This window comes from Athene noctua, chromosome 1 (genome assembly GCF_965140245.1).
Source record: "Athene noctua chromosome 1, bAthNoc1.hap1.1, whole genome shotgun sequence".
NCBI lineage: Eukaryota > Metazoa > Chordata > Aves > Strigiformes > Strigidae > Athene > Athene noctua.
In genome coordinates, this window is record NC_134037.1 from 104,736,529 (window position 1) to 104,759,134 (window position 22,606).

The 22,606-nt window shown below is 39.9% G+C and overlaps 1 protein-coding gene across 2 annotated transcripts in view; it reads right to left on the reverse strand.

Moving 5' to 3' along the window:
- Positions 1 to 22,606, reverse strand: part of PTPN14 (protein tyrosine phosphatase non-receptor type 14) — a 123,044-nt gene that overhangs the window by 51,940 nt on the left and 48,498 nt on the right. For both annotated transcript variants that reach the window (XM_074897206.1, XM_074897205.1), the window contains exon 3: positions 18,885 to 19,054. In XM_074897206.1, coding sequence (XP_074753307.1) covers positions 18,885 to 19,054 — 170 coding nt within the window. The remainder of the gene's footprint in view (positions 1 to 18,884; positions 19,055 to 22,606) is intronic.

Consider the following 22,606-nt stretch of genomic DNA (forward strand, 5'->3'; position numbering starts at 1 on the left):
AGTCTACCACACCCTGTCACAGACCTTCAGAAAGATCAGCAGACTTGCCAGGAAAAAAAAAAAGAGGAGACAAAAGAGCCTTTGTCACACATGCAGGAAGAAATTCCTTCAGAAGTTCAAACTGTTGATGCCAATAGTAAAAACACAGTCATAACAGTTTAGGAACTCCTTGATCATAACCACCTTATAAGGTAGGTCAAGGTTAGCTTCAGGTAAATGAGAAATGAGGTTGTTCAAAAGAGGCATCCAACTGTCTACATCCCAGTTTTCTCCAGCAGCTATATGGAAAACATGACTGAAACTAAAAATAAAGTAAATGATATACATGGAAACATTTGTGTCATTCTTTTTTTCCCCTCATAATGAGACAGAACAATGCTGGGTTAGCATCATTTTCACATGTAGGACTGAAAAAGGAGAGCAAATCAACACACAGTTCCTAACACCTACTTCCACATCGCTCAATCTCTTTAAAGCAACAGTTTATAGCTGAAGGGGAGGAAAGGCTTTGGCTAAAACATGCTAATTTCACAATGACAGTCACTTTCCATTTGTTTTGATATGCAACTTGTGAGCATAAGGACAAATAATACACAGCCTTGATGGCTCTCTTGCTCTATGAGCTGCAATGAGGCACACAAGAAAGGTAAATTACCACATCTGACCAGTGAAGTTTCTACCAAAGGCCAATGTTTTCCAAAGGTTAAGGTCCAGCTACACAGTCAATTCCTGGCTAAGGATACTAGAACAGGAAAACATTTGCACACCTAAAAGCAGCCTGATCAGAATTTTGCACTGCTTTGTTGTTGTTTACCACGTCTATTTCATCAGTTTACTACTGAAAGGTTGTTCGTTTGCATGCATTCCCCAAAAACCAGTCTATTAAAATTTCAGATCTCCACCTCCACCAAGTCTTTACACAGCTGGCAGAGGATTTCAAATGTAAATGCAAAGTATGAGCAGTTTAGGAGTAAACCGGGGTTTTTTTGGTATGAATCAGTCAATAAGTCAAATTTCTGCAGCAAAACTGAGCATTCAAAAAAGAAAAAAAAAAAAGTATTGCAAACGGATATGGGGCTGTTTCAGAAGGTAACACACACTTTATAACCTCTCACATATAAGCAGCTGCTTCCAGTATAGCCTGGTATTGAAGTGCTGTAGCTCTTTGGGTGTCTGGCATTAAAGGATGGCTAGTGAAACCCTTAGCAGTTAGGCACAAAGTAACAGCATCACACTCTGCATCCTTGTTGGCAGCAAAAGGCTGAGCTTGGGCTGTAAAGAAGTGCTTTGTGAGTGTTTTTCCTTCTGCTATTTCTGATGAGCCACAAGCACGGACATGCACCCAGGCCTTGTTGCAGCTTGCAGGCACGACATGTCTTCCAAAACATGCACTCCTTCCTCAAGAGGCTTAGCCAGCAGATACAGATTTACAGTATCCACCAATTTCTCTGTATTTAAAAAGGAACCCCTCAACCACAACAGGTCCATCCTCTGTACTTGTACTTTTTGTTAAGAGTGTATTATATTTTTTGGATACTCCAAGTTCAAATAAACCCGCAAAGTTAAACCTTAAATAAAAAGGCCAGTAATGGCATGCTTTAGCAAGAAAGGAAGGCATGCCACAACCTGATCCTGATTTTCTGCCCTTGAACTCTTGAATTAATTATAACAAATTACAGGGAGCCCCACTACAATTTATAAGCACAATAAACTCCCTTACAACCACCTATAATTTTATCAGAGTTAATCCAAATACCTAAAGAATGATATAGCACAAAACTCCAACATGCCTTTTAGAGTAAAAAAAACGGGTGAAGTCATATTTTCTTCTCTTCCCAAGTCTTGTCCCTCTGCAAGCTAGAGCACAGCAAAGCCAGGCCCTGGTGATACCACCCTACCATTCATCCTTATAAAGTCTGGAATGGGATTGCAGAAGCAAAGCAAAATAATCAAAATCTTACAATGTGAAGAAATCTATATTTTAGTGTTTTCAGCTGAAAAATACCATTCAATGTGAGCATAAATATTACACAGAAATACTATAATAAAACATATGGGAGTGAAGAATTTGTTAGCCACACATCTTTGAAAAAAAGTCATGTATACATCTGGTTTGGGTTTTAAGCACATGCTGGAAGTCTTATTGTTCAACATGGAAGTCCTATTGATTTCAGACTACTCACACAGTTAAGGTTAAATACACTCAACTATGCCCTCATGTCTCCTGAACTGCGCAAAACAATTGCATTTGTCTACAGAGATGCAAGCAATACAACAGAGGAGACGATTTTTTCTTATCAGCTTCACTTTCTTTTTTGATCACAAAAAAAAAAGCACAACTGAGTCAGGTAGGTGAATTGCCGCAATGCCACGTATTGCTTTTCATACACAGATCTTAAATGCTCCAGAGGAAGATAAGTACTCTCAATCTCCCACCCTATTGCCAAAAAAAAATATATATATCACAGTGAGAAAACAGGCTTGAGGAAAGATGCAACTTCCCATAATAGTGATAAACCCAGAACTAAAACCAGATGCCTCTTCATCAGTAGGGACCACAGGTCAAATGGATATCAAAGCCCAAGAAAAATCCCTTGCTAAAACTTCCTTCAGCTTTTTTATGCTGTCTGCAAGAATAAAGTGTCAGTACTCAGCAGAGGGTATTTTGAGCACAGACCCACAAGGTCTCAGGTAACCGCTGCCTCCAACTTCACCTTCCTACTAAAACAGTCTCCTCCCTGACCATACAGCGTCCCAGGGCTCCTTCTCCTCACCCTGGGCTGTGTGTGCCAGAGGCAGCTATTGCTCTGGTGCAGAAATCCGTGAGTTGCCAGGGCTTTTGCGTGCAAACCTATCATCTGGCTTGACAGCAAAATCAGAGGAACAATACTGCAAAGTACCAGTCTGTATCACTTTGCAGAGCAGTTCTACTAGCCATCACCCCTCCTTTGCTTCATGACACAGAACATGGACTCTGACTATGAACAGGAGCTCCAACCACATATAGGCTCCACCTATATATGGGCACTCAATACTATGACATAGCATGCAGCCTACATGTCATTTCCTACTTGTCACATCCTCAAAACATCGGGTCCTATGCACAGAGTGCAACTCATGCCCCCAGTCCTTAGATGGCATAACTGTAGTGGCAGTTGTGAAGATCCATCCTCACAAAGATGCAAAAATGAAAACATGAGCCATGGCTATGTATGCTGAAGACTACTGAACCTCATGGGGAAGAGGAGCACAAAAGCCCCCGTTGGTCTCTCCTGATTTAGAACCAGGAGAGGATTTCAGCAAAAATGAGATTATACCCCAAAAAGTTAATAATAGCTTAGGTTTACTTTCTTTACTCATATGTGTTGACTCAGTTCAAAATATGCTGTTCCCTGCCCTGAAAAGAAAATGCAGCTAACCTTCAAGCTGTCTCCACTGTGGGAAATGGTGGTTTAAGTTACTTATAGAAGCAATATGAGTCAACAGTTTGAAAATTCTCCTGGTAGCCAGCCAGGTTAATGGCCAAGCAGGTTAGAATATCATGCTAAAAAAATGCAGTGAGTTAACCAGAACATATGTATACTCTAGCTCATACTCTGCAACACTGAAAATACATAACTTTTTTTAAAAATCAGGCAAAGTACAGGCATAACCCTAAACTATTCTCTGCACACAAAACAAACATGAAGAATTCTGATTGTCCCATGCTCCCCCTTCCTCATTCTGCCAGCTGGAGTAATAAAACTTACTGTATACACCCCATAAACCCTGTCCCATTTTTCAATATATATTTAAAATATTCTCCTCCAGTTGGACTCTCAACTCTGGAATGATATAAGTCCACCAGCCTTTTCTGGTTAAATGTACTGCTGTGCACTGATGCAAAAGTTGAACAGAGTGAACAACTGGTATGCATATCTAAGCATTCAGAAGCCAGTCACAAAATGACTGGTTTGTGGGTGCAGAGCAGCATGCAAGTATATTCAGGTGTTACTTTATTCACAGAGCAAGTGAACACATTCAAACTTACAGAATGTGTGTTTAACCGGAACTTTAAAAAAAATAAATGCTCCAGTAGTCTGCAGTGAAACCTTGTTCACAAATTTATGGAACTCATTAAAAAAACCCTATCAGTAAAACCTTTAGGTAGTATCTCAGCCTCACATAATCATTGTCTAAGAAATCTCTATTGATTTAGTGGAATTCTACCTTGTAGGGAGCTCAAATCCAGTCCATTCACTACTGCCTTTTACAGTAATCTGCCCTGGTAACAAGAAAACTGCTTGAAATGTGACAGAATGAAGGTGCAGCCTATCTACAGGCCATCAGTACAATAGCTCATATTCCTGTGAAAAGATTGTTGAAGCATGCTACATTAGTACTCACTGCCAGCAGAAAACAGGAAAACTCAGGTTGTTTCCACCTCCCAAAGAGCTTGGTGACCCTAGTGTTTTCAGAGGAATTGTTGAAAACAGTCACCCCACTCATCAATAAATCATGCAATAAAACCATGGCCCAGGAAGTTCTAGCGTCCCAGTGAACGCAACCCTACAAAAGTGAACACAGCTCTGATAACAACGGGATGTTGCCAGAGAAATATGTGAATTGGTGCCCTGTTGGGTGGGTAAAGTAGATCCATTTCATGAAATGAATAATTATTCTTTGTAAAGGCTTCAAAAACAGCTGAAGATATCAAGTGTAAAAGCAGCTGCCAAAGATAAAACAGTAAACATCTCACTGCACAGGAATCTACCATCTTCCAACACTGAGATTTCTGCCAAATTCTTTTTGAGATTTTCAAGTGCAGAAGGGCCTCCACACAAATGCTTCTTTTAAACATATTCAGAGACTTCAGGACTGTACTGACATCCAACTGCAGCTCCTTTAGCTTTATACCCTGCCAGCAAGGCAAAAAAATATTAAAGGTATTCGACTCCCTGAGAAAGGGTATGTTTAGAACTAGTTTTTATGGCTTGTGCCTCAGCTATAAGAGAAGGGAAAAAGTTTCCTCCAGCCTGCAGTACAACCATCAAAATTCAATAAATTTAACCAAACACTGGCAACGCTACTGTAAGCAAGATTTCCACTGCCTACTTAATTCTCAAAATTTAAAAACTAGTTTGAAACTCCAATCAAAAAATCACAGGTTGCTGCTTCTGGCTTGACCCTCTTTCTGACACTGTAGCCAAATTCCAGACATCTATCTGGGACTTCTAAATAGACGACCAGTGAGCTGCAGTTCCCTTTTTAAAACATGCAGTAGAAAAGAGAGAATGAATCGCCTGCAAAAGTGATGCACAACAGAGGAATCCTGAATCATGTTGTGGAAATGCCCATTTCTTCTCACTGACTGCACAGGAAGTCTAGAGCAACCTTCATTCTTGAGGCTTCATCAGGAGAAACTACATGACTGAGGTACCATCGGTCTGTGTCATGAAGACTTTCAGCATATCTAGTAGCAGTCTGCACTGCCCTAAGTAGAAACTGCTAGTCACTGCTACTGCATCATGTGGGAAGATAAACCGGAGTATACTAGTCCCAATTTAGGTAACATATTCATCTGTCAAAAACAGTGCCTTAAACTACACTAGGAGGCAAGTCAGAAGCAGCATACCAATCTATGAGGTACACCATAATATTCACTGTGTACACAGTTCTCTTTAATGAATGGGCAACCTCATTCTGCAATGATATACGTTGCTACTACACCTTAAGGGGAAAAAAGGGCAGTCAAGCACTTTGCAATAGTCTAAATGACAAAGGCAGAGAGGGGCACAGTTCATAGATCAAAAGCAATGATACTTTTCATCTTCATTTGATGAGATGTATAAAGGCTGATGGGCAACTCTATGATTTAAGCAGCTAGGGATAACAAGTGTTTTCCATTTTTCCATGCTTCTTATCCTTTCTTCTGTAAACTTAAAAACTGCCGAAAACATCTCTTCTTCTAGGGAAAGCAAAATTGCTCCATGACAGTAACTATCCGCATAGGTATTATACTAAAATTTCACAGAAGAGGAAGAGAACAGACATTATGTATTCAGTAATTTTCAGAATAACTCTCAAACTCCTCACCGTTAGCCAAAAGCGAAAACATTAGAAATAGATACTTGGTGAAATAATCAGGTCCCTTCTTCTGCTTAAAAATCTGACAAATAAATTCATAAACACGCACAATGCCTCCTCCCAAAAAAGTTTTGCTTAATAAGACCCCAATGTAACAGGTCAGAACCAAGCTCTGAAGAGCTGGGCAGGGCCTTTGTAGAGCAATTGCAAGCGAAGCGGATGATAAGCTGTTGTGCTTTCACAAGTAACTAAGCATCATTTGGCCTTTACTTTGAAACTGCCTCATTTTATGCAAATGTTCTTTCTAGTTTATGGGCAACAAGAGTTTATTTTCTTTTTCTCTTTCTTCTCCTCAATTAAAGAAGCAAAAGGAAACAGTTCTAGTACCAGCATGTCATTTGTTTGATACCAGAACTCCATAGGCTTGTTTATTTTCATAAAATTGTATTAAAATATGGGCTATTTTTAGACTAACAAATTACTTCTTGCATCTCTTACATGCTGCCACAAACTGAGTCCTCTGCTCTGTGCAACTCCGCAGTTCAGAGAGATGCATGTATATACAACATGTAGACTGATGTGATACAACAACACACACAAAACTCAACTGTATCCACTACCACACTTACCAAATGCTCCCAGACCCTATTCTTATCTGCGGCCAAACCCCATGGGAGACATGACTAACACCACTTAGCAGCTCAGAATCAAGCTCTTTGATGCAGTTTGTGTTTTCAGTGTTTCCAGTGGTCCCAATCTAACGGATGCCCTGAAACACTGCTGGTTTTCCAGCACACAGTAGCATTCCCATTTGAAAACAATATTGTCCTTACAAATTTTTTAAACATTGTAACCACTGCATAGCAAAGCCAAGGAACTAATTTTCCTCCTCTGCTGCTGTTTCATTTTTTTATGGTACAGGAAAACCTCACCAATTACTGTAATCTCTTCTCAGTGCTCTTCCTGATGCCAGAAGTAAATGGAACAAAGAGTAGAAGAGATTTTTAAAAGAGGTATCTCAGCTTTAAAGAAGTTTAGTCTTGCTATGTGTGCCCTAAGAAATAAAGAGCTATTTCAGCCCCAAATTTAGTGACAATTAATTTAGTTCAGACTGTCTTTTCTCTTATGCAGTGCAGAATGTCATGAAGTCTAAATGAAAGGAGCAATTCTGCTCTACAGGAAAGGGGAAAAATCCTTCTACTTGCTTTCAGTTGCGTCTGTCTGGTTTAAGAAGACAGCCTTCAGGGAACAAAATCCATCAAAACTGATCCTATTGAGAGTCATTCCAACAGCCACCACAGCAGAAGTTTCTTCACTAAGTTGACAGAGATGTCCTGACTGAAGCTCAGTCTTTGCTTCAAAGAGAACGAAAGTGGCAGGGAAACCCCCCCGTCCATTGTGGTGATGGCAGCATACTTCCGTCTGTCAGGAAACATTAGACTTAAATTTCAAGTCTACAGAATATTATTTCTGTTTAGAAATGCAACTATAATAAAAAAAAGTCATTTTTTTGTCATTTTATATCTCTATATCCTTTCTTAAGTCTGACAGTCCTGGAGCATAAATACCTAGCCGAAAGTTTCTTGTAGACCCTTCAAGTGTGTGTAGACCTAGTTGGGCCATGTTGTTAAGTACAACTTCTGACAAATCCTCCAGCTGCGTAAGCAGAAGTTTACTATACATACTATATCTATACTATACTCATCATCTCACCTTAAGACAGTCTGCAGTTCAAAGAAAGAAGGAAGCAACTTTCCACTGCATTCCAAAAAGTAAGTTGCAGTTTTCATAAGGTTGTTCTACTGCCAATTATAGCAAGATTTAAAATCACTTTTCAGCACTGTTTAAGATAACCTGCTACAAACACAAAACAAGAACAGGGGAACACATTCAGATCATACAAGCAGACTTTCAACCGGATTGCCATAAACACACACACTCAAAATGGGTACAGTTAACAATACAGCTAAGAATATGCAACCATCTGTGTGTGTGGCACTGGGAAATCTAACAGCAGAAAGCCAAGGGCCAAGAAGGACAGGATTTAAATACGAGAGAACTGATGCTCCAGGTTGTTTCAGTGATCCACGTAACACAAGTGCTTATCACCAACAGCGATGAGGACAGCTTCCTCACAGGCTGAGAAATAAAAAAGCAGTAGGCGTAACTCATCCAAACACGCAGCTCTGTACACAAAGCAAGTACTTTGCTGATAAAACACGAAGGCCAGATTTCCAGCCTCAGCACCATTTCAACTGTCAGATATCACAGAGTAAACATATAGGCCACTCTAAAAGTTTTTCTTTCCTTGCAGGAAGGCAGGAGACTCTCTCCTGCATCGGAAGTTGGTTAGACCTCCAAAGCAATTTTCAAAATGCTTCATTTGTTTCCTTCTCTTTGAACCTGTTACTTAGGACATCCTTAAACAGTCTCACGGACCTTCAGCCCTTCTTTCTGGAATTAAGGTTTAATCCTGACTGTCCTATGCAATTCAAGACACATTTTTTTAATGTGATGGTTTGCAGCTATGTCCTAGTCATGAACAGTTGCTTCCTCCGGTGACCAGGAATAAGACAAGAGGAAATGGAATGAAGCTGCACCAGAGGAAGTACTTAAAGGGGGCTTATAAGAAAGATGGGGACAATTTTTAGCAGGGCCTGTTGTGATAGGACAAGGGGTAATGGTTTCAAACTAAAAGAGGGTAGATTTAGATTAGATATAAGAAGAAAGTTTTTACAGTGAGGATGGTGAAACCCTGAAACAGGTTGCCCACAGAGGTGGTAGGTAGATGCCTCATCCCTAGAAACATTCAAAGTCAGATTGGACAGGGCTCTGAACAACCTGATCTAGTTGCATGACAGGGGGGTTGTACTAGATGAGCTTTAAAGGTCCCTTCCAACTCAAACTATTCTATAAGTTCAGATTGGACATTAGGAAAAGGTTCTTCACTGAGAATGTGGTCAGTCACTGGAACAGGCTCCCCAGGGAAGTAATCACGGCACCAAGCCAGAGTTCAAGAACTGTCTGGATGATGCTCTCAGTACCATTATTGAGCTTCAGGTAGTCCTGCATGTGGAACAGGGAGTTGGACTCAATGATGTGTACAGGTCCTTTCCAACTTGAGATTACTCTACAATTCCATGATTGCTCCTCTGTCCTGCTGCACATACCTGCATTTTCTGTCCACTTGGCTCCCTGTGCACTTCTGAAATAAATGCACAATTAATGTAGTCATCTCTGAAGTTTCAAGGGCCATGAATCAATCCTTCTCAAAGCCATGCTATTACTTAAGAATGATACTTCTTTATTTGGTAAAGATAGGTGCTCTTTTTTCTTCTGTTTTTTGAAAGCTATAGAGTTATACCTCTCAAGCATTTATCTCCTTGTTGTGTTACCAATCCAGTTTGAGTTTTGTATCGAGCATCTAAAAAAAAAAATAATCTCAAACTGAAATTCATATTAGCTCATTTCAAGAGCTGGAAAGTTTAAGGAAAATCCTAACATACTCAATAAAAATCACAAGCATAGATAATAAAATTGTTACATCATTCTACCCAGGTGCAGAATTTAATAACAAAAAAATCCAAAACCAAACCTAAATCGTTTCTGGTTCCCAACTATGGTAAAAGCCATCCAGATTCCTCACCTCTCAGCAGGTGTCAGCAAGAGCTGCTCAGCATTCAATGCAAGCTCAGGCCACCCAACCAACATACAGGTTCAGCAAGTATCTCCAACAGCACATGTGTCCAGGTAGACAGAAAAGGAAGATATGAAGTGCTCTTTCCCAAGTGCAGACTGGCATGTAAGGATTCAAGCTGCTTTACCTAAGACCAGAGAGGAAGCTCTGGCACTGTGTGTAAATGGTGTATATCATACGAGAAGAGTAGAAACTCAAAATGTAAACTTTACTCCCATTTAAAAGGGCCCAATAAAAAAAATCCAGAGTACTCCCAAAGTATCTGTTCTACTAGAACTAAACACACAAATAGTTTCCATCAGGAGAGCGATATGCAAGAACATGTGACTAAGTCCCAGAACATAAAATGAGTATTATTTCCTCATGATCAGATGTAAATATGGTACTGCCTAATGCTGAGACATTCCTGTTACAACATTTCTAACCATCACAGCCACTGCCTTCAAAACACACTAAAGCAAGAATGCAGGCTGAAGTATCCAACACTGTATTTATAGTTATGCAATACTATTTTTTATAATTGCTACATATGTACTGCCCAACCACACACATGAAAACACATTCACTTTCTGGTCTAAAAGCACAGTATAATGTAATAGATTAGATCTAAGTGTCAACAGTTTCTTAAAATATCTGGCACAAAGAGCTCAGCTTTCAATAACCAACACACAGAGAACAAGCTCCCCATTCACTGAAGAAAGTCAGCTGGGAGAAGGGTTTGCCCTCCTCAGCAAATTATTTTATAAACAGGGAATTAATGTTGAATCTTAGGTCTGCCTTGAAGGAATTCTTATTTTTAAGTCAAAGTTTAAACATCCCCTAAAATACACTTCCAAAAAGAACCAGCTCAAGAATACTACTGAAAAGCAAAACAACACATATGCTGCAATAATATGAACACAAGAAGACCCAAGCAAACACTGCACATTATTTGTTGTTACTGTCCTCTAAAAATAACATTAAAGCTAATTAAGTATCAGCTTGTTTACAAGGCAGGCTACAAGCCTGATGTGTGTTTTTTATGCTGCAGTAGCCACTAATATTAAAAATGTCTAATAATTAAAACAAAACAATAAAACCATCAAAGGAGCACCAAAATGCAAATACCCCAGACTGTCTAAGCCTGGGTGGCCACCCAGGGCTCTTAAGACTCATCCAGCTTGCAAGCAGTTCCAGAGCTGCTCCACTGCCTGGGCTACGTGAGCACCTAGACAGCAGCGGGGGTGGCTGAGTGCATTGCTGTTTAGTCCCAAATTCTTGCAACTAGAAGAAAAAAAGAAAGTCAATGTTACCAAGTTACATCAGGACCCTTCCACAGTCTTGTTCCACATAAATACAGCTGGGATCCCTGGGGACTCAGGACTCCCTGGAGATTCATAACTATCTCTGCCTAGCAGCGAATCCCAGAGCCTGCCTTTCTCCCAGCCCTGGGAGATACCGTGTGGTTCCAGTCTGAGACAATCAGCACTGAGACCATGATCACAACTGGGATCTGTAGGATCAGGCAGCTGGCAAACACAGTTTAAACCAAAATAGGATTCTGTTCCAGCAGAAATTTTTTGCCACACACTGATTTATAAAATTTCAGCTCCAGAGTTCCTGCTGCTTCCTCTGAGAGACCCCACCACAATGTCTCATAAATAAGACATTTACATTGGTACTTGTCCTAATTCTTCTTTCACTGTGTTTCATGACACAACACCTACCGACAGCACTGTATATTAGTTCTTCAGTTAGAAAAAGACAGAATTAGTACCACCACATACAGGTCAGTTGGCACCCCATGCCACTTTGCAGTTGTTCCTCACCATTCCCCTTTAAAAATTATCCAATAGTTTGACTCTCCAAATCATTTAGCTGAGAATAAAAGGTTTGAAGGTATTCATGGGATGAAATTATCTTCAATTTCTAAGGTCTGCCATTGTGACAGAACATCCTGTGCTCTTCTGTTCATTTGATACGACTTCCATGCGCTGCAGTGATTGTCTTAATTCATGTGAATCATTTAAAATTATAGTCCACTGGCCTATAGTGCTCTATAAAACAGAAATATGATATATATAAAATACATATAATTATAAAGTTGGAAATATTCTGTTAGAAGAAAGGAGCTCCACTGGTTTATGCTACACAAGGATCCAGCCCAGTATAAGAAACAAAGAGAACCAGATGCTTTTAAACTGGAAATACTTAAAAACATGGGACTGTTCTGATCATTAATATCATATTTGTGTTGAAGAGAACAGTCTTTGTTCTTAGTGAAGAGATGCATCATCTTTCCACTTGGACAAACTATTTCTAGTGCCAAGAGAGGGCTATGTGTCATGGCCTTTCCTGCACAGTGTGAGCAGAGCTGCTCCGTAAGCATAGCACAGCCGGTTGGCACATGCACAGTAGTTATGACATTTCCCAGAAAAGAGGGCAGTGAGAAACTGGATGCACTAATTCCTCTGGAAGCTACATAGCCTGGTCCCAGATACCACCTTTCCAAGAGAGAAGGCATGCTTTTAAAACATGTGCTGGGAAGTACACTGCAAACATGAAACAATGAAGATTCTTGGGAAGAGACACATTTGGACAAGGCAGTAAGGCTTCCACTGCCTGAAAACCAAACTTTTTTCTGCTCAGTTACACCAGTAATACTGAATGGTTAAATCCTGACTTAAATCTCCAGTGTGAGACACCAAACTCTGGCCTTTTGTTTTTTAAATACTCCACCTTCCCACCTGCTGCATATCACTCAGTTCTTGCTCATATGCTGACCCATCCAACTTAAAACCACACATCTCTCCTTCCATCCTGCATGATATTTCTCTGTCCTTTCACAGAAGAAAAAAAAAAAAAAGGTTTTGCTGAATTTTTAAGAATCACTGTCATTAAAAAAAAATCCTATGGGTCTACCAGAGGTGTATTAACAAGCATGGCCACACACAGTGAAGGCTGTTCTGAACATATCCAATGGTACACGTCATGCTGTATTTTTCTGACACATTGTGATACACAAAATAATCATTTTGGACAATGAAGTCACCACAGTGCTCAAATCAACTACCATGAACTGAAAGGGACATACAGAGGCTTTTCAGACAGCCACCAGCTGCAGGTGTGACCAAGCATGAAAAGCAAAGCAGCCTCCTGTACCTTACAACCTTAACAGCCAAAAGAGTTCCACATCACCAAGCTTACCACAAAACCAGGCTGGCACAGAAGGATATGTGATATCCAGCCTTAACACAGCAATTAGAAGCACGATGTAAAGACAGCAGTGACTGGTACAACACTCTAGCTGATTGTACTTGTATTAAAAGCCAGCAACACAGGAGGATGTGAAACTTTACCTTGTTCAAAAAACGTGAAGCAAATCAGACTAAAAGCAAAGATAAGCTCAGGTAGGCAAAACATTTAATAAGGACTTTTTTTGTGGGGAAGGAAAAGTCCAGAGTTTATTTTAAAAACAACAAAATAGGTTTGCTATAACCTTTTCTCCTGTAAATATGAAGCAAACGCTTATTTTCCCCCCTCTATTTTACCCTCACGTGATTTAAAAATTCATGAAGTCCTAAGAGTCTGTAGCTCTGTATGTTTTAGAACTGTCTGTTTAAAAATTCTACACCTAACACTTGAAGAAAAATAAAGAAAGTGAAAAGCAGGGAATTGTGAAGAAATATTTCCTTAAAAGACAAACTGAAAAAAACAGCTACAAGAAGTGGTGGGAAGAAAGGGTAAGGAGGCAACACATCAGAGGAAATGAATGTTCACTTAGTCAAAGGAGGATAAGTTTGAGGCCGATTTTTCACAGGTCGTCCAGAAAAGAGGCCTGGCAGCCACAGGCTCTAATTTCCTACCTGCAAACACATTCATTCACAGACTTTGCAAGTGCAGCCATCCCATCACAAACACTCTGTTTTCTTTCACAGAAAAACTGTACAGCACGTTCTTCTGAAAAAATTCAGAGCTGACAGCTGAACTTGGGGCAAAAGCCCAATGCAGCACAGTGCAGTTGCTGGACTATGTCCCTCCCTACAGTCATGCATACCAGACCTACCGTGAACAGGACCACGGGGACCCAACCCCACTGGTGGTACCCAGATTAGGAACTGCTCTCATTTTGCAGGATTATGCTCCAATCTGCAACAGCACAAACACCATCAAATATTACTGGGTAGAGAGCACGTAGTAAGATACTGAAAGCTTCTTTCAAGAAAGAAAATCAGACCAAAGCACACCTTCATTCCTTCACAGGAGGCACAGCAGTATCACATGTGAAGATAGAGATACTGTGGGGCGAAAAATGTAACTTCAGGTTTCTTAGAACAGTGGGGAAAAAAAAAAAAAAAGGCCATGGATTGTCTGTTACTTGCACAGAAAGCAGCATCGCACCCACATTTTCAGAAAGCCACAAGAGTGTGTGGGTTCTCTGTTTTTGGAACAAGAGCACAGTGAAAGCAAGCTTGTTTACTTTAGACACTGTACAAAGACTTATTTTTAAAAAATAAATGGTTGAAAGGATGCCTCCCCTCCTAGGAGTTAGCAGAAAAAAGGCAGATTTATATTTCTAATCTATGCAAATATCTACTCTACAGGGCATCACAAAGACTGCTTTATATCAGACAGTATGCAGATCCCAGGTGCTTTAAATATGCCAAAAGCATGTGCTGCATCTCCACCTGCGATGGCTGCTCAAACTGAGAACATCTGGATAGCTAAAGAGAGGTTGCCTAAGTAGCCTTCCATGAAAAATGCCTGTTGCTAATGTGCCAACCTCCACACTCCCACCCAAATGGCTCCTGCTGTAACTGCCATCAAGCCTGGAGAGGGCTTTTGTTTGGTTGGGTTTTTTTCATTTGGTTTATTGCAAATTCTTCTAGAAATTTTCAAATTATACCACTTACAACATGGTGAAACTCCTACTGACACCTTAAGAAATTATCATGGGGCTTTAATTCATAATTCCCCCTGGAAGCTGTCTGTGGGACTGGGTGTAGGTAGAATGCCAGGACTAGAGATGGGGATGATGCTGGAGCCACTGATACCTTGGAGACAGGATTAAGATCAAGAAATATGTACAGATGGGAACCTCAACCAAGACAAAAGAAACAGAGTAAAAAGAGTAGGAAAATAGCTCTCCTAAGAGAAGGCCCAATGCCAAGAGTACAATGGTATTACATTGAAAGGAAGGCATAGCAATAACATTTATTTCATTGCCATTACCAGAAAGAGGAGACAGGTACTCTGCAACTGGCAGCTGCTTTCTATACGTTTCTCCAGGACATTTGCAGGAAGCTTCCATCACAGGTCAAGAAACATGGCTGTCCTGAGAAGTCTCACTGTTCACACTCAAAATCATTAACTGAACAAGACTGACCATGTCCTGCTGAAACTTCTCACCCTGTCCCAATGCTCTACTTAATGTTGTCTGAGGAGGCAAAAACCCCACCACCACTAATGTTTGCACCTTCAAGCAAGTGTCAATTTTGTAAAAAAGAAGAATTGAAAGCCACAGAATCAGATCTGACCTATTAAAACGATGAATATGTCCCCCAGAGTACTCTTTGCCTCATCTTTTCTTGTGGGCCTCAGAGGCTGACTTCAAAGAGCTGTTAGCTGAATAAACTGCTCTGGCAATCTTGTCTTTTCATCTTCTTTCCCAAGGATCCTGCATGCCTTTCTTTCTCGTATTATCAGAAATACCTCTTACAAATTATACAGGTATCCCACATTGTCATGACTGTGCTTGTGTTTATATGACAGGCACCTGCAGCTCTACAGGTCCTCAACAACCAGTTACATCATCAACCCAGGTAACCCATTCACCCACTCAATCACCCAATACCCATCCACACCTCTGAAATGGTGAGGTCATCTGGGCACAAACTGAAATACAAGAAATTCCTTCTAAACAGAAACCCCCCTTCTTTATTGCAAGGGTGACTGAACACTGGAACAGGTTTCCCAGAAGCGTGGTGTCTCTCCATCCATGGAGATATTCAAAACCCAATGGTGGACAGTCCTGGAGCAATCTCCTCTAGCTGACCCTGCTCCGGGCAGACAATCTCCACAAGTACCTTCCAAACTCAACCATTTTGCAACTCTGTGGTTAGCACTGCTACTTGTGTTTAGCTTTAGCAAGTCAACTGACACTCTCACATTGTACCTCTGAAGGACAGCACTGACTTCTAACTAGATTACAATCCTACTCCTTGCCCAGCATGTCACATAGAGATAAGTTTCCATAGAGGCTGTTCACTGCCAGGGGACACAGCACTTGGAGCAGCGTTACTCACCCTTATTTCTGCCACATTTGGTTTGTGCAATACAGGAAGTTACCAGCAAAACCACAAAGAGCTCCTGACCACTACCAACACCTGCAGGCAGCTAAAATCCAGGAGCCTGAAGGCATAATTAGCATTTTAGACTTCAACAGTAATGATAAAAGGTAAAGAAGTTATTTTATAAATAAATTATTATGGCTTCACCTAAATATGAATTGTCTTATTTGCACAAGGATTCCTTCTGTTGGTCCCAATCACCAAACAACAGCAGAACACCAAATGGTGCAGAGTTTTGAAGAGTCAGATGGTCTTTCAAATAAAAACGATTAAGGAACACCACCTCAGAGCCACTGACCAACCTCACAAGTAATGTTTCTCTCAACCAACAAAGCCTAAACCCCTTGGATCATTTTCCCTCTTCATGATGACAGCACATGAGGTGCAAGGGGCTGCAGTCCCTGGAAGCAAGAAGGAATATTCAATTCAGAACAAATCTCTCAAAACCAGCTATCAAGCCAAAGTCTATAATTCTACAGATCAGAGACAGAGTAAACCATCTCAGTAAACCGTAGTTTTTGAATACTTGTGGATTATGTAAGTGTTTGCTGAAGTATTCTCAGCCTTTTCATCATTTTAAAGGAATATTGATCAACCCTGGAAATTCTGGAGCTTACAATTAACTAAAAGCCTGGACTGAGAGACCGATTTCATCTCAAGCTCCAAACATAGCCAGTCAAGCTCAGGGCTGGAGATGTTTGGAGAAGGTTACAAAAGGTAACAGGTTCACTGCTAGAAGTGCTGTCACTAGCTCTGCAGCTTCATCCTTTGGTGGTGGTTTTGTTTCGAAGGTAGGTTTGTTTGTCATGGTTCTGCAGCCTCCCAGAAGCATACGAAGTGTCTGATCATTAGTTTTGCTTTTAAGACAGATTTTTCATTTGTACATAAATATAAGTCAAATGCATAAGCACTGAGTGGGCAAGTCTAGTGCCTACCCCATCACAGGTAAATTGTATTATGATCAAACCTAATCCTAAAAGCAGGCAGTCTCAATTTCAAAACAAATGTTTAATCAGTTTACCAAGAGCAAACAAAGCCAAAAACCCCCTACAAACTGCCCCCATCTGTCCAACTAATTACACTTTAGACTAAGCCTTTCTTTGCCATTTGTTTGAGAAGAGTCCTCCATGTCCCCATACCACTCATTGCTTCGAAGATGAGATTTACTGCATCTACCTAGAATGGCACAGTTGAAGGTTTGCTGCCATCACATCACCTACAGTGAAGCAATTCCACTTCAAGAAACAAAACAAAACAAAAATGTTAACAGCCTATTCTGTATCTGAGGTCCATTAGTAAACTGCTGGGTTTGCTGTAGACACTTAAAGAAACATAAGAGGCACTTCTAAGGCTCTGGACCCTATGTTATCAATCACTTCAAGAAAAACAATTCAGCAGCCACTCAAGTTGATAGTGCTGTGAAGTTCAGTTGTCACTGAAATGTTTTGTTATTACCAACCTGGGCAAAATGAGCAAATACACCTCTGCAGGTGAGCTATGAATGAGCAATCAACACTGCAGGCTGCAGCTTGAAGAGATAATAGCATCCAAGTAGCAACAATTCTTCCTTGCACATAATCAGGCCGGGACTGGGCTGACAAGTGAGCAACAGAACGTTTCAGACATTCCAACTACATGTTAAGTAATCCTGAAAAAAAGGTATGAGGCTTCCCTCTCCCAACACGTACAAAGCAGGAACATAGAAATACAGACATGCATCGATGTTCAGTCTGTTCTCAAGGAAATTTAATTTTTATGATACTTTCAGACCACTGTTTGGCAAGAATTCTGAATATACAGTAGTCAAGGGACTGCTTGACAGATGTCATTTTAAGAATCCAGTCTTTCTCATCCTACAAAAGTAAATTCTCCAGTTCAGTGTTAAGAAAAAAATCCTCTAAAATACACAAACTACAAAACAAAAAAGCTTCAGGTTTGCAGCCACAGAACATTTTTTTTCAGTGGGGAGGCTTCTGCTACCCTATAGCCTTCATCCACTTATTCTAGGCTTTACCTCTAGTTGTGCTGATGCAACTTTGCTGTAGACCAGATAAATGAAATAATTTTGGTTAAAAAGAAAACACCCCATTTTTGGGTGAGGTGGGCTTTTGTTTCTTTTTTTTTTTTTTTTTTTCCCAAATTTAAATACAGCACAGATGTGTAAAAACCACAGTTATGTGGCTTACAAGAATAGCCCCTCAAAACAGTTTCATTGTTACAACTGCAGCACAGGGCTCTGAATAAAAGAGTAATTCCCACTGAAGTTGTTTGCAAAGGTGCACCCTGATCATAATTAAAGGACTAATAATCTCTTAACAGTTTTAATCCTTTTGTGAAGCATAAGGGGAAAAATCAAGAGTGGGATGGGCAAAACCCAGAAAAGATGCCAAAGTTCACCTTCAAAGTACAGGTAGAGATGAGAAGAATAAACTCAACTGTATATAGAGGTCCTTTGACTATGGCTGCCTTTTAATCAGTAGAAAGTTCCAGGAAAAGAGTATGGTCACCATGGTCCCTTTTAAAATTTGTCAGGTTTTTAAACATATATCTATTATTCCCATTTTGTTTCTGCAGTTGGTCATACATAATCATTCACCAATACTGCCTTTTTTTTTTTTTTTTTTTCCTAACAGATAAAATCAAGTAGTGACTTCTCTCACCTCTTATTTGGGCAATGATCAGGAAAGGAAAGAACCAGATGATACCTGAGCAAATATTGAATGCCAGAAAAAGAGCAACTGTCCGTTCCCTCCCAGCTATATCACAACAGTGTGAAGAGGGAAACCACATACCTTGTTACCTCCTGCTGCAGTCGGGAAACACTGGGCACATAGAACATTACCCCAAAGAAAAGCAAAGGCTCATTGGCAAATTTGTCCAGCTGCTTCTTCAGAGGCTTTTCCAGTTCAACCCAGCGGGCTTGCTGGCTCTTGCTGAGAAATGAAAGGCCAAAGTAGTGTGTCTAGATAAAGAAACAAAACCGTGTCAGTTTACCTTTTTCAGCTAGATCACACACACAATAACACAAATGCAAATAAGAACAGATGGCACTGTGTAAATTTTTCCATAAGCAAAATCTTTTTTACTGTCCTTTTTTACTTTTAGAACAATCCTGAAGACAATGCAAAATTAATATTGCAGTATAATATACTTCTTGGAGTACTATCTACCCCTTACCATCTCTCCCAAATGCATATTAAAGAGCTCTAGCTGACATTATGGCACAGGTGACATAAATGATTTACAGAAAGCATCCGAGTGTTTTCTTTTACACCCGTGCCTTGCAAACAGGCAGCAAAGACCAAGTCTGAAGCAAAGCACAAAGGGCTTCATGAGACTGCATCAGGCCCATTGCAGGCAAAGGACAAGGACTCTTGCAACAATAGAAAAGAAACAAACCCCACACATATATGTCGAAAATATATCTACCAATACTAGAACTGCTTACCCAATACAGAACATGTTTACTTTTTTTTTTTTTTAAATGCACTCAGAAGGTTTTACAATGGACAAGTATTACAGGTTAAATGTTCACACATACAAGTTGTTTGCTCTAGGCTCTTCCAGAAATACCAGGTTGAAAATCTCAACTATTTCCTATCCTGTGTAAATCTCAATGGCTGTAGTACCTCCTGTGTAAGCCACATGGGACTGTTGTTGGTGGAGAGTAATTAACAAGGACCAGTGTTCAGAACTAGAGCTTTAAACACTCCAACCTGGTCATAAGCAGCTGATGGAATAGCCAATCCACCACGAAGGATTCTATTGAAAAGCCCTTAAACCACTGTATTAAAGACACTGATCTACTACTGCAGGCAAATCCATACTATAATTAACAGCAAGCACTATAACTATAGATCTAAAAAGGTGAAAAGAGTGTTTGTGTTTAGCAAAAGAACTAATTCATCAGTTGCTTGGAAATCTGACTGTAGCCCTAACTGTGAAGTTTGTATCAACACCTTTTTCTTCAGTATTTCAGCTGACAGCATCTGGAAATTGCCAGCAATGCCTGCAATATAAAATATCATCCTGTACTAACACTGGAATGTATGAAGCAGAAATTGACAGAGGAACTTTTGTGGACACCAAGCAGAGTTAGGATCTGAAAGTGGGATCATTTCTATTTCTACATATTTCTCTCATTTTATTTCAATAAACTTTCTTGGTGTTTAATCCAACTGACTCCCAATTAAAACTTTTAATTTAAAACAATTAAAACAACTGATGCTTCAATTAAAACTTTCCAGTAGTTTCCATTAGGTTAGACTAACCTTAAAACAAATAAAATAGTTATTTTGTTGTTATAGCTCAACTTCCCTGGGCAACAATCCTTCACAGGCAGTCATAATCCTTTATGCCTAACACCACATTTCAAGTAAAGATACTTTACACAAAGAATAGAAAATCCCGTATTTGCTGTTTTATAAAGCTTTAAATTGAAATTATTTTTAATACATTCAGAAAGGTTGGCCTATGAATCAACCATCAAGATTTCAACAACTGGATTTCCCAGATGTTCACACCTTTAAATAAAAAGTCTTTAGAAGTAGCAGACAAATTGCAACCATTACACTTTGCAAAAGCCACCATCATCAGCCTGTTTCACTTTGGTAAGGATACTTCTCTAAAATCCATTGCATGTACCCTGAGTTAGCACACAACACAAGAGCAAATAATGCAATACTGAAAAGTTAAAACGCTTAAAAATAACAACAAGCCAACAGGGCCAAAACTGTTCAAACTATTTTATAGCTGAGGGCATGCAAGAGAGAATCATATGCAAAAACTCTGAATTGCAGTGCAGGTGTATTTACTTTAGCATCTCATTATGTGCATATTTTCAACTTGGGAGAACATCCAGACTAGCATTTAACTAAGGTGATTACTAATTCAGCTTGATTCCTCAATTAAGCCTGACAAACATGCAGTATAGCTTGAACACTGCTCAGCCCTTTCTCTTTAAACTCAGTTTGATACAGTGAAGAAAGCTAGTTCTTTTTTTGAAGAGAATCAATGTAGCGTTTTCTAGAATTTAAAGGTATCTTTAAAAGGTATCTTAATAACTTTATATATCTTCAATCCAGGGCACAAATAATCAAAAAGTCAGCATCTCCCATAGGACAAACTTAAAACTAACCAATTCACTGATAGATGTCTATTCTCCCTATGTAGTCATCACTGGATAAAGTTCTTTCTGACAAGCTCACCATAATAGTAATTAAATCAAAATGAAGGTGGAAGGACAGTGGAGACAGCAAAGGAAAGGAATTCATTTGAAGGCAGAAAAAAGCACAATGATTTTACCACCTCATAAAAAAATCCAAACTCTTGGATGCCAGATGAGATGGCAGCTCATCCTCAGCAAGGAACAATGCAGAGCTGTGAAAATATATCTTCCATATTACCTTGAAAAGTAAATATCCACATCACCTAGGACCCCACTTTGCAGTATCAAGTACTTCTAAAGCATAGAGCAACTAAGATGATTTGGAGTCTGAAGTCTGAAAGAATTATCAGAGGGATTAAGGGTATTGTAACTGAACAGTTCAGCAGTCTCTCCCCTTTGAGTGGGGGAAGGGGGACGACAAAAATTTACATTTGCTACAGTAGTAGGCTCTTCAAGTACCAAATCCAGAATCCTGAGTCACTTCCAAGGAGTAAGAAGTGAAGGGAATGCAGTGTTTAAGTTTCTAGACTACACCAGATACAGTGGACCAACCACGGCTGCACGCATTTCAAACAACTAAAAGCTGACTGTTTTCCTGGAAAGCAGACTAGAGAGAATCAAGCAGAGGGACCACAGAGCGGAGCTCAAGACACAAATGCACATACTATGAGACAACCAACACAGTTATCTGAGTATCAGCTCCCTGTCACCAGGAACGTTACTTCTTGAAAATGTCAGCATTTTTTAAACAATCCACAGTGGGGAAGAACTTCTGTAGCTGCTACTGCAAATGACTGAAGAGACTGTGTCCCCTAGGAACATCAATAATTCCCAAAGAGGAGCTGAGGAATGTGGGACTGGAAATGGCTGGACCATCATGTTCACTGTGCTATGACCAGACACATGACTGTCCAGGAAGCCTTACAGAATCTGAGTCATGTGTTGCCATACATTCCAGCCCACAAAACATTTTTACAGTACAGACACACCACAAATTAGATGAGGGGATATAAAAATGGGTCCTTTTTTCTCTATAAGCAGCTGATTGAAAACTAGCTTGATTTCAGAACTGATCTGTTTGTTCATCTGTATAAAGTGAACCACTGACTTCACTCAAGTTTTCAGAGAATAAATATCTATGCCTATACCTGGCAGGCTCTGAAGTAACACAGGCTGCTCTATCAGGCATATCAGTAGTCAAAGTGGCAAAGGAGGTGAATGACGCTTTCACTTAAAAAAATCCTTCTTCCAGCCACAGTTGGTAGACTGGTGATACCAAAGGAAAGCTTTCCGTAGCACCAAATGTATGCACACACATCTGTTCTCCAAAGAGGTTCAGCTGCTAGT